Source organism: Ambystoma mexicanum, chromosome 2p, assembly GCF_040938575.1.
Source record: "Ambystoma mexicanum isolate Mex_15411 chromosome 2p, UKY_AmexF1_1, whole genome shotgun sequence".
Taxonomy (NCBI): Eukaryota; Metazoa; Chordata; class Amphibia; order Caudata; family Ambystomatidae; genus Ambystoma; species Ambystoma mexicanum.
Window position 1 is genome coordinate 1,376,517,520 of NC_090923.1, and position 13,647 is coordinate 1,376,531,166.

The window sequence follows — 13,647 nt, forward strand, 5'->3', positions numbered from 1 at the left end:
ATAAAAAGTATCCTGTATGTACTAGAACAGTAACCCCTTTGTAGACTGCTAATGTTGGTGTTCAAACGCTACTTGTTTATCATTCTGATTAGAGCAAGAATGAAGAGGGCAGGGGGACTTAAAGGGAGTAGACGTGCTTATTATGCTGCGAGACAGCATTTCAACCCATAGGTTGTGAGCGTGAAGGGTGGGGGGGTGCGGCCAGTATTCTTGACCCCTTAATTCCTTTGGTTTGCTGGAGGGGGCCCCAAAGATGTCCGTGCCCAAGGCCCCAAAAGTGCTTAAAATGGCCCTGGATTAATCTCAGGACATCCTTCTAAAGCAAAAGAACATACGCTTAACCACACTATCCAATGATTGTATGCAAAATCCGGGTGAATCGGTCAGTTTTTCCCATGGTACATTACCCACCTGATGATGTTTAAATATCCCAGGTCAAGTAAAATAAACATCGGTCCACACACGTGCCATCCACAAACTCATCCAGGAAGATTTCAAACCTTAGAAGGATACAAACATCCAATGTCTGCCATTTGTATAACCAATGCCACCTGGTGGACTGGAGGAGCTGCTCTCACTTGATGACGAAATTATGGATGGCATGACAGCCCCCCGCCCTCGCCCTCCAGTCAGACTGCAGAAGGCACTCTCTGTACACTACTCCCTTTCCTCCACCTCTCAAACCTCTCTCCTCTGCAAGGATTTCTTTTCGGCTCCGACGCCAAGAAAGGGGGGACCGTGGAACTCTTCAGTGTGGGCTGTAGCTCTTTAGAATTGGACAGCATGACGGATGTGCTCCACAAAAGGTGGTCGTCTTAATCTTCTAGCACAACAGAAAGTACGGTTCACAGCTGCAGCCAAGCGATGCAGGGAGAACCCATAGACCAGGCGGCGTGATCAATTCGGTTTGGATCAATTGAGAGGCGCGTTTGCCAAAGATTGGGTATTCCTGGGTGCCGCACCTCGCATGTGAGGCACCATTCAAAACTAACAGCTCGATTGGCATCTGATCACTGCAGCTGGGTGCTCAAACAGGACAAAGCCAGGCAAGCTGTTCCAAAACAGAGCCAATATTAGTCCGTTTTCTTACCAGCCACCCTACAGAGCACACCACAGCAATAGCCTTCAGTGTATTTACCTTCCAGATCAAGGTAGCCAGGGTCACCAACGGTCCACGATGCCAAGGAAGGCCCAGCATCCCTTCAGTAGACTGATGGCTCACAGTAAAAGCGAAAACTTGGCCTCAGTCCCAGAGAACGGACAACTGCTGGCATTACCATTCACCGTCCAATCAACGAGCCACGAGATCCTAGAACATAGGGGCCATAATAACCTCGACAATGCCCCTCCTCCCTGCCCCCCCAGACTTTACAGCCATTTAGGATTAAAGGGGCTGTTGGCAGTCAACTACAACTGAACTCGTGGCCTTCTGAGGCTCCTGCCACAAGAATACCACGCTGTGCACACATTTCTACTGTGGCCTAGTTGGAAAGAAGTCATGAAACTCATGCAGTGCCCACATATATGCACAAGATGAACCTACCAAGATAAACCAGTGCTCCTTAACGTTTAACAGTTGGCAATTTTACAAATACATAACTCCCATCTTCCATTCGGATCTTGCCTGTGGGGCAGGCTCGAGAGCACAGCTGGTGTGCGAGCTTCACAAAGGAAGAGCCAAGGTGGCCGAGTCACAGACAGCACCGCGTGCAATGACGTGTACATACCTGGAGGGTAGGGTTGGGGGTATGCGCCGTCCATTAGTGGAGTGCCCATGTTTTGGGGAACTTTATCGTTACTCATGTTCCAAAATGTTAACCTGCAAAGAGTTGAGAAAAAAAAAAGGTTTTAGTGCAGATATTTCATTGTGTCCCTACACATTCCAACCATGAAGAGATTATAATATCACTGCACTTTTTTTAAATGGCAACTAAGTGCTTATTTTTAAATAGACTTTATTGAGAAGAAAACAAAGCTTTGAAAGAGACCGAGATTAGGTAATAATCGTATAAACCATAAGTGTACTGGTATACACAACCAGTATGGTGCAGATCCTGTAGGCTGCAGGCATAAAAGCTAGCTACGTCATTTAATATATGGATTCTAGTATTTCGGTTTTCACGCTTTGGAGCAGGGTTTCTGGGGTGGGTTTACTGAAAACTGCTACTTGGGGTGGGAGGGGGGATTGGGCACGTTAAACACTGTCGGAGGCGATGCGCGTATTTATACATTTATGGCAGTTCAACAAAAGAACAAGTTTCACACCGAGCGTGTTTGAGGGCGGGTGTAGTTTCATGGTGGTCGGAGCAGGAATGATCACGCATGGAGGCATCGCCTCCTCAATGCGTGTACTCCTGCAGGCGATGGCAACAGACACTGGCTGCCCGGTGGGTTGAGGCAGTCTATTGAAGCAGTCCAGTGAGGCACGAGCAGCAGAGGATAGCTCAGAGAGCTCGGGAAGATGGCTCAGGGCCAACGTGCTCGCCTTGGAAGCAAGATGACACGGAGCACCACAGGTTCGATCTCCGGGTCCGCACTTAGAAAACCCTGGGTATTAAGTGCGTTATAAATATATCAGATGGTGAAAATGTCAGCTACATCAATGCGCAAGAGCAAAGCCTGACCGTCTTGGATAATACTCCCAGGTTGCCTGTCTTTAGTGTTGCCCTCATGGACGATTGCTAGTCAAACAGTATGCAAGGAGGGTCCGCATGCACCACTGGCCAACGCCCTACCCTTGAAGGACTGAAGTGGAGCTCTATTTCATGCAGCGACCAGAGGATACCCATGGTGGATGCTGGATAGCAGCAACAACAGAGCAATGTGGAAAAGCATCTTCAATGGGGCTGAACCATGGCAAATTAAAATAGACTATTGCACAAATGTACAGTATTGTCGTCAAGCATTGCGCCTCGGATGACTTACTAAAGTACATTATAAAGAACCCTGCACAAAGCATATGTGCCTGTGAGGAGTCCAAAACGTGAGACGGACACAAGGGTAGAGTTCTCAGAAGATGCCATTTTATTAAATAAAAAGAGGTGATACAAACGCCTATATTTCCCTAGCCTAACAAGAATGCCTCTGCCTAACAAACTTAGACTACAGAAAAATGACTTAGTGTCCAAAATGTATCACACTAATTTATACCACAGAATTATACAAGGTTTGAGCTTCTTAAGTAACACACAGTAACATATCCATTGGAACTCAAAAGCTTTAGAAAGTACTCCTTGTGACCAGGGAGGACTCCCTTCCCCTGGATCAATTCAGGAATACCTTGAGTCAAGTTCAAGACAGGTCTCAGAAATAAAGTTCCATTCAACGTAGCACAAAAGGACTATTCCATTCAATATATCCTTCCAGTTGGCAAAGTGAATCTCTCTTCCCAAGGCGTGTTCATAAATCAAAGAAATCGTACATTTTCCAGTCTCTTGCTTGGCAAAACAAAGGTTTTTTCCCAAAACACAAGTTCATAACCCCGGACAAATGTTCATTTCTCAATAGGTCGAGCAATTGATAGCTCATCATGCTTCTTCCAAATAAGCACTTTAGTCAGGATATCTTAACAATCATACTTCTTCAAAAGAACCACTTTCTGCAATGCAACAGTTCATCAAGACAAGGTGATGGAGTTTTTCTAACACACTTTTATACAACAATCACAATAATTTAAATCATCATCTTTGCCGGTATACTCGCCTGCCAGGACAAACTACTATTGGTTCCTTTCCTGGTTCACATGCCTGCCAGGATAAAACTCCTACTACTACAATTGTACTCTGTGGTAATGCTTGTTCCAAATCTCTACACATCACGATTCCAAGCGAGGAGGTTTAAACAACAACTGCTTCTCCGTATAGTCTCTTGACAAAGAGTATTATAGCTGTCCCCAAATTGATATTCCATAAAAGGAAGTTGCTCCCCTGCTGTCTCTGTATTACTATTTTATTGCCTTTTGGTTGAAGGCAATGGAGGTTACAGTTCTCTCCCCCTTGATCACATACAAGGAGGGATTTGCTCCTCAGCCTTTGTTATATGATTATGCAACCTCTTGGCTGTTGGCAATGCAGTTTATAATCATCTCCCAATTGATACTTATTAGGATAGTTTTGCCCAGTTTGCCTTGATGTCACTCCTCTGCGGCTTTGGATATGTGGGTTACAATGGTTCTGAACTAGTTCCTATTCCTCATCCCAGTACCACAAGCATTATGGGACTTGAAATCCATACTGTTTTTCTTTCTTTCTTATGATTAGTTGACTTAAACAGATTTGTTGACAGAGAATTTTCAAGTTTAGGAGAGGTCATTGTAAGAGTTGGTGGTTTACACTTTTTGGACCTCTATATAAAGGCAGAATCATAACAATTAGAAGTTATGATTCCTGAATCCCCAATGTACCACATGTATGCTTGTTAACCAGGCTTTCATGTTCTGTGCTTTGGGTATTTCTAGTAGAGGGACCTTTAAATTGACAGCATGCCATCAGATACTTAGGTAGGGGAATCTCTTGCGTCTCTTCTAACGAAGTAACCACTTCCCCTTGACAGCAAAGGTGAGTGAAAAGAATGTATGTGCTGGACATGTTTGGACTTAACGTAATGGCTGTCAATATTGAGAAAAGCAATGCAAGGTTACACCGCCCCCACCCCCCCCCCCCCCGACTCATTTAGTTACGAAATCACACATTTTTGGTAAAGTTTCACAAAACAAACATTACCACAAGCCAAACGACGGAGCCATGCGACACAGATTGGAATGCGGTCTAGCTAAACAGACGTACTTAGCATTTGAAAATAAGGAAAATGAATGTGGTGAAGAAGGCAAAGCATACATTTTTTGAAAGAGCACAGCCAGAAGAATAGGCGACTTGTGCAGGCTACAAAGTGCAGTGTGCCTAAAGCGGCGACTAAACGTCGGTCACATTTGGGCAATGAAAGGGCTGTGTAACGAAGTGCAGTAGGAAATGTGTGAAAATGGTCTGAAAACCAAGAGAAAAACAAATGTCATACCTCCCCACATTCCCAGAGGTATCCTGACGAAAACGTTACCTCACTTATGTGGGTGCACTTAACTGGGCACAAAGGGTAAAGGCTAAACCACTGGTACGTTAAATGCCTTGGGGAAGGCTGGATTTGGCAGTCTGGACAACCCACACATTTGGGGCCGGGGCGTCGCAGCCACCAAGGAGAACGCAGAAACTGCTTATATTTCTGAAAGGAAGACACACGGGGGAATCCAAAGGTGTCTCAGATTTATTCCTCTTCTGCCTTCGACACGGTCAACCATACGATCCTGCTCAACCGTCTCCGTGAAAACCTGGGTATCACTGATCAGGCTCTGGCCTGGCTGACCTCTTTCCTCTCAGATCAACCCTCGCAGATTCAACTTGAGTCCTTCCTTTCATCTATCTTCTCTCTACCTGTGGTGTTCCCCAGGGGTCTAACCTCTCGCCCTGGCTTTTCAACCAATACCTGGCAACTCTCGCCCACTGCATTGCCACCTTCTGCTCATATTTCCAGTGCTACGCTGACGTTACTCAACTCATTTTCAGGCTGCCCTCTGCCACCTCCTCTCCCTCTCTCATCTGAGGTTGCCTAACTGCCATTCAAGATTGGTGCACCGCCAATGATCTTTGTCTGAATGCCAGCAAGACGGAGATCCTCCTCATCGGCACACCTTCACCATCCTTTCCCCTCACTCTGTGGCCAGCCTCCCTGGCCCTCCTCCTACCCCCACCCGCGAGGCTAAGAACCTCTGGGCCATCTTTCACTCCACCCTTTCCATCTCCGCCCACATATCTGAGGTCACTAAAAAGTCAAATTTCTGACTGCACCTCCTCAGACTCTGCCTTTCCTCTCCTTTCCCCAGAAGCTCATGGTATCCCAATGATATCTGGTTCTCTTTAGCTTGGACTATTGTAACAGCCTCTTTCTAAATCTACCTGCCTCTACTCTCCGCCCTCTGCAACTAATCCAGAACAGGACTGTGAGACTTGTCCTTGGCCTCAAGCCCTGGGATCGTATCTCTCCACTTCTGAAAGCTCTCCATTGGCTCCCAGTGGATGCAAGGATTAAATTCAAAACCCTCTGCATTGTCCACAAGGCTTTCTGGGGCCTGGGTCCAAAATACCTTCAGCTATCCCTCCGCAAATACCTCCCCTCTCGAGCTCGTCGCTCCTCTACCTCCAACTCCCTCAGGGTCAGTCGTTTTTCAAAGAAACGAGCTGGGGGTAGATCTCGGTCTTTGGCTGGGGCCTCCCTCTGGAACAGCCTCCCTGCCACTCTACAACTGGAGGAGAACCATCGCCGGTTCCGGAAGCCCATCAAGACCTTACTCTTTTCTTCTGCCTTCGCTCCCCCTCTCCCCTGCTGATCTGTTTTCTCTCGGCACCGTACACCTGGCCACCCTCTGTCCTCCGGGCCCAGGTACCTGCTCACCCTGCCACCCTCCTGCACTGCCTCCGGGCCACCCCTTGCACTGGGGTCTGTATCTGTACCCATACAGCCCCCCTTTTTTCTTCCTGCACTTATCAGACCTACCCTGTCTGCTGCCTTAAATCTAGCACTTGCAAAATGCTGGCTGCACTACCGCTGTTAGTTGCCTTTATTACTTATTTATTGTTATTTATCCGTTTCTCCTCTGCTTCACACTTTCCACTTCTCCCCCTTCCATGCACTTTTCCCATCCCCCTCTCCCATGCACTTGCGCGTTCACAATGTCACTGGGCCTAGTAAGATTGCTGTTTTGTTCTCCCCTGATCCCCTCCCTTGCCTTGTTGTGCTCTGAAACACTTGTGTACGAGCGCGATAGAAATATAATATCAATATCAATTAACCACAAGGCCTGGCAAACTCCAAAAAGTGGCTTGAAAAAAAAAAAAAAACATTTCCAGACATTTGCCACCAGGAAACCACCAAAACACATTGGTAACTCCACATGTCCTACCTTCCCAGGTTCCCACAGGTGTCTTGACGAAAACAGTACCTCCCATGTGTCGTTGCACTGACTAAGGCGCAAAGGCAAAAGACTAAACCACTGGCACACCAAAGGGCCTAGGAAGAGGAAATTCTTATGGTCTGGGGTGATGTCCATGGGCTTGGGCGGCAGACTCCCATGTGGGTTGACCGTCCGCAAGGCCAGCCTGGAACACTGGCTGGGCTGCGTTACAGCTTTTCCATCCGGGGAGAGATGGGTACCTGGAAAACCATTGAGATAGCAGCGCAGACTTTCCTGCTCAGTCAAGTAGCTCTGCTCATGAGCGCCGACCGCAACAGAGCAGTGCTCCGCTCCTGTTTCACGCTGCCGTCAATAACCTCTGCAGCAGGACGAAGAGGCAGAATTCCCTCAGCATATGTTGCGCTCATTAAAAAGGCATTCCGGTACCTTTTGCAACCGTTTTCATGACAAGGTACGGCGTCGGTGGTTATTGTATATACTGCATGGGTGGTAGAAGGCGATTCACGCAGCCATTACCCATGGCGCAAAGCCCAGCCCCCTCATACTGTACATAGAACACCATGAAGCTTTGGAAATCAAGCACTTGCAAAGCAACAGTTTTAGCTTTTATATTCTTAAATTGTAGTGGTTATGGGTGAGCTGTTATCATGGCATCAAGACGGCAGAACCCTCCTCTCCTGCCCATGCCAATCTGGTAAGGAGGGACATCTGGAAAGATTTTGAATCAAGCAACAAAAATGTATTTCTCCATTTTGTGGAGAAGGTGGCAAATCGTATGGTCAGTGTTCGTGCAAATTAACATGCATTTCCACATATTTTATTGTAATCCTGCCTGAGTTTTGAAAAGGTTTCATGAAGAATTTACTAGCCAATATGCTGCCAAAATCCAATTTTATCCTGGATCTGGCAGCATGCCCACTTCTGGGAGTCCGCTGTGGAGCAAATTCATTTTTGTTTATGCAATCTTGCCAGTTTGCATTTAAACAGTTGATTGGGGGAGGGAGGGGGGCTATTTCCATACTGATCATGTATATGCAAGTCAAAAATGGGACAGCCCAGGTACTGAGATGAACGCTGATTAAGCAGCCTTTTGCATGGGAAGGTCCCACTCACGAGGGTCTACAATCGCAGTTTAGCCTGCCCTGCCTTACCAAAGGGAAAAATCTATTAGCACATAAGTCTGGTCCTGCACACAACAACATTCCAGCACCAAAATAAAGTCAAATACATTCTGAACAAAACTGAAACCCAAGAGACACGCGTTTCTCTCTCTTGCTGTGAGGTGCAGCAGCGTTTCTCTAGGTATATAACAAGGAGCCCAAATCTTGACTACCCCAAATAACTGAGTACAACCCTGTGTCTTTAAACATTAGTTACATATCCTCTAGCCTCTAGGGACAGATTTGAAAAGATGAAGGTGTGCTCCAGTAGCAAGGCGGGTTGCGCCGCAGAGCACTTTCAAGGCAGAGGGTATCTAGGACTCTGTTCCAGAATGAAGTTTTTCATTTGGGTCGATTATGAATTCTGAGGCCTGAGCATAGCCCCACTGTGTATGGCCTAGTAGGCCCTGCAGCCCCAAGGTTTCTCTGTATTGCCCATCTACTCCATTTTCCTCTCATCAAATAACAGTCCAGCACTTCAATCCCTAGCAGCAAGTGTTCAAAGTTAGGACAGTACAACTCTGCACAAAATATCGTATCAAAGCACATTGGCACATTTGACCCATGCATACCATTGGGATACTGCTGATGGAATATTCTGGAGTCTTCTGGACAAGAGTACTTGATAAGAGGAATAAAATGATACGGTCAACCAGGAGACATGCTGCTCGAGGCAAATGAAGGAAAGTACCATATTAAGAACAAGAATAGAAAGGCCTCTCCACAGAAGCAGCACAAAATGTCCAACCGGAACATAGCAGAGCAAAGCGGTAATGGCGGCTGAGGTCCATTGCCATCGGTGTCAATCCAAAAAGGGTTACAGCCCAGAACTAGAAACAAAAGAGCTTCTGTAAGCAGAAGACCAGGATCAAAGAGAATCCGGACAGGAGAAGATGTGCCACAGAACCATCAGCCCACAGGATTAGGGTTTTTTATTTATTTATTTTATTGGTTTCTTATAATGCGTTCGGTTTCTAAGCGCGGATCCGGGATTTGAACCTCTGTTGCTCGGAGTGGTCTTGGTTCCAAGACCAGTGCGTTGCCTATGCTATCCTCCGTTCACAAAAGGTGCAATGGAATCCTTAACTAGAAGAGCAGACTCAGCCCGCCCACTACACTTGGCCGCAGTTGCCAGCTCCAGTCACTCTCAGCCCAGGCGCCAGACAGCATTGTGGCAAGTGACCTAGAGCGAACCAGAAGAGGCAACTAACAGCCATCCCTAGTGGATGAACACTAGAGTCCAGAATGATCTAGACCAGCTAATATATTGGAAATGTGCCATCTGAGAAGATGACCCCAAAGAACCTGGATGCCAAGTGCTTCATTGAGACACACCCACCTGCAAAAGAATAGTGGCAACATGTCAAACATTGCAAAATGCATGGCTTGGACGGCCATTGCGAAGCAGATGAGAAGACATATTGGGACCCGACACCCTGTGGAATGAGATCCAGATACGGTCATACTCTGGCCAGGAGAGAACCGAGAGTTGGAAAGGAAAGCATCGTTAAAACACGACAGAACACGTGGGAATTCCAATTTAGCTGCCAGAGAGAGCGGAACAAATACGTTGGACTAATACTGTCCCAAGTTGCACTATGCAAATTGCTACATGGTCAAATAGAGACTAAACAGTCCTACCCACGTTTTACTTCCTTAACCACCATTGCATTGCCCTGGTTAGCTAGCCCCGTCCATGTTCCAGACTGAAGCTGTGACGCAGTGGCGTTTGCAGGGAAGCGCGTAACCATGAAATGCGTAACCAAGAGTTGGATTCTGCCACCGTTTACGGCTATCTTGTCCCCTCCACGTGGGGAGTGCTGTGAAAGTAGCACAGTCCGAGGGGAGCAAAGTTGTGGTTCACGTTTACCTGCATTTATTCTTTTAACCAATGGTTATCCACATAAAGTGGCCTGCAGGGATTACCGTGTGGGTCTTTTCCACACGATTAACGATGTTAAATGTCATTTGACACTGCAATGTAAATATTCATAGACCGGAGCAAGGGGCAGGCAAACCCGTCTCCCTTTTTTGGCCACCAACATCTGGAGGGTGACACGTTGTCTACCTCTGATGTGGGTGGGGAGGAGAGGGTCCGGGGGTTCCTAACCTCTTCTCTTAAAGTATTAGATGGTGTGGAAAGGCTGAGTAATGAGACCCCTTCCACCCACACACAAAGCTAGTGTGGTTTAAATGACGGACCGTACCTCTGTGGGATTATACCGAGCCTTGGTGGGGGTGGAGAGCCTGCGTTATCCCGTTCCTTCTACCCTCAAGGAGGAACATATAGTAGCAGTTGAACCAAGCCAGTCCCAAGAGGATCACCCCCACCCACATAGTATGGGGTGTTCACGTAACTCACAACAGTGCATGCACATTTTAACACTCTAATTCATCAGGTCTCGCCAAGAATTTAGGAGGCAAATCCTACACGACCAAACATAGGATGTTTGTCCGTTTCGTTTTGGTTACTACGCAACTAGGACCCCTTTCCTGGTTACTACGCAACTAGGACCCCTTTCCTGTGCCCCTTTCAAGCCTGAGAGGCTTGAAAGGGGCACAGGGACCCTGGTGGTTGAGGGTTTGCTTACTTAGGGATTTTAATGGTCAATAGTGGGTTAAATTCTAGCAAGGCTTCTTTAACTACTGCAATTTACCTTTTGTCCTAATTATAGTGGTCCTAATTGATATATGTATTGGGTTGGCTTAGGATTATAAATGATAAGGTGATTGGGTGGGGGGGGTTGTGGGTGGTTCCCCCCCACCCCATATATATGTCCTAATTGACCTTTTAAATCAGGTCAATTCTACCGAGTTCAATTCTCCCGAAGTCAATTGTGAAAAGGTCAATTAGTATACAGCCGGACAAATGGCTCAAATTTGCACAGGTTCTATTCCAGAGGTTCTCCGGACCCATTAACTGGCTTCCCTTACTGGCAAAAAAGATACCCAAGCTACTCCTCACGGATGACGCCCAACAAGGCCGAAACATGTCTGGGGATGCTTGTGGTCTCGTGCAGAAGGGAAGTGACCTAGCAGTTTGTGCTCGACTACCCCTTTGGGGGGGTGGGACCAAGCCTGATTTGCATATGGTCTTTCTCTTTTTGTAATGGCTTGGCAGGCGAAGAACGATGGTCTGGAGGGTTGCCCAGAGCAATGCCAGAGGTTAAGATTTATTCTAAACCTTCCAGCCATCACCTCTTTTATTTTGCAACAAGTGGCTTTCAGGCAGCGACTGTTTCAGGAGATTACAGGAACCTGGATCACAATGGGTCACCGGCGACTGGGTTGGTTGGCCCTTTGAGGCTCAGTACCCAGCATAAGGGTCATACTTCCCTAGTTACTGAGTGGTGCGCTCTACTTTACACCCAAACCACTGTAATCGGAACCATCATAATAACACAAAGAATTATAGCTAAATGTACGAGGTTTTCCCAATAACCCCGTAAGTGCCTTTGAAATGGAGGTTGTGGAGGTCGGACACAGCATGGATCCAGCGGTTGATCCCGGCATACCCTCCTTATGCCCCGCACTGATTGAAATGGGAGACCGGTATGCGTGAAGCATTACACATGGCGAGGTAGACACATTTTGGTGTTTTGGAGCTGCGTGGTGGTGCCCAACTACCTTCTGCCATTGAATTAATTGTGATCAATTTCACGCTTCGAGGCGGATGAAGGGTGCTGGCAAAAACCATGCACTATTCCAGTGTGCAAGCGACTGCCGTGACATGCTTGCCAGGCCAAAAGCTTTTCCGTCAAGGTTCTGTCTATACTCCTGGCCTGTGGCATTAGGCTTGCTCCGTTATTCAGTTCAACCTACTATTTTGAACAGACACCAAACGTAAAAGGTAGGTTTTCAAAATGGATGCCAAAGACGAAGAGACGAGAAGGCCCTGCCTATCCTCCACTGTATATGGAGTCGCATCTGCAGCGAGTAGCCAGCTAAGCAGGAGCAAGTAGACAGCTAAGCAGGAGTAAGTAGCCAGCTAAGCAGGAGCAAGTAGACAGCTAAGTGGGAGCCAACTTCCACCCACCTTTATGCCCACAACATTCAACTACTGATTGGGAGGTGGGTTACCCGGGGTTCGCCTCCCTCTGAAATGATAGGAAATGGCCCCTTCGTACCAATTTCCTGCAACAAGGGTACCCCTCTCTTATGTTCCCCAAGCCGTGACATGTGGCAATTAGCGCCGGGATACCGCTCAACTCGTGATACAGCCCCAAACCAGTGACTCACCCTCTGACCTGGGCTTGAAATAAACATTTAATGAGTCTAGCAATCATTGTAGAATATTCCAGAAAGACAAATGTGTTATTCCTATTCTTTCTGATTTATGGTCACAGCTCAAAGTGTTACTCTTGTGGAATCCCCTGCTTTTTTTTTTTTTTTTAAAGAAGCTTGAACAAGAAAGCTAGCCACTTTTTGTTGTTTTTTTAGGGGTAACAAGGGCGACCACAGGGGTAACCAGGGAGACCCCAAATGACGTCCTTGGCAAGAGGTGTTAGGGGGGTGATTAGGGGATCCGGATCCCACAACAAGTCCAAAGAAACCTAAAAACGTGTGAGGTAATGGTGGATTCTAAACCAACCTCAAACCTCTTACGAGGGCAGTGAAATAGAATCGACCCCGATGTCCACATGGCCCATGGCTGCATGGCACTACCTTAGTTACATTTCAGACCAGACAGCCCACAGTATGGGAGTGAGAAGAACAGGAAGAACCGGTCTGATAAACCTCACCACCACATCAGTCAAGATGAGCACGGAGGTCAGGCACCCTCCGCTTCTCCCATTCAGGCGTCATGGACCGAACTGCTGCGATTGGAGGAACACAGTTGGAGTGGGCACATGGCTGGTCACTGCTTACTAACTTTCAGAGTGGCTTGAATGGGTAGGACTGGTCACCCCCAAAGCAATAGAGGTGAGGGGGTGGCTGTCAAGGGGATATATTTTAGCACCACACAAATGTGCACACTCAAAGGGGAAAATAGTGCAATGCTGTGCCAGATTCCATCTTTATATATCTGCATTCATGAGTGTCCCTACCACCAGAACAAAATTGGCATCCATGTTTGACGGCCATGCATGAAGGAATGATGCAAGGGACTGTGCAGCGGCATATTGAAGTGCTGTGGCATGGCCTGTCTAGTGAGCATGCCACAATAAGATTGTGCTGGGCGATGGTCCAGTGGGACTAGAGCAGGCCTCAAGATATGCACTTACCACTATCCATTGGCAAGTGATCATTGACTCTTGGTAAGTGTCAAGTGCTGTATGCATTTGGAGAACAAACATTAATTTTGATACCTACCCTGGTAGCTTGCAAATTTAATGTTTTACTCCTGGCCTCGTCGAACGCATGCAGTGTGTGCCTTGCACCAGAGGTAGCTTTCAACATCATAAAAACAAATAGGCATAGCCACCTGTTATGACTTCTGGGCAGTTATTTTCCATGCACTGCATGATGGGACTACCTGGCCACAAGAAGGCAACTCCCGGCAAATGGTGTTAGTAGTTGGACATG

General features: G+C 47.1%; 1 protein-coding gene across 1 annotated transcript in view; it reads right to left on the reverse strand.

Annotated features, from left to right (window-relative positions):
• Window positions 1-13,647, reverse strand: part of LOC138567510 (LITAF domain-containing protein-like) — a 174,375-nt gene that overhangs the window by 96,954 nt on the left and 63,774 nt on the right. Inside the window, exon 2 of the mRNA XM_069645776.1 lies at window positions 1,728-1,819. Within this exon, the coding sequence (XP_069501877.1) occupies window positions 1,728-1,803 (76 nt within the window). The 5' untranslated portion in view covers window positions 1,804-1,819. The remainder of the gene's footprint in view (window positions 1-1,727; window positions 1,820-13,647) is intronic.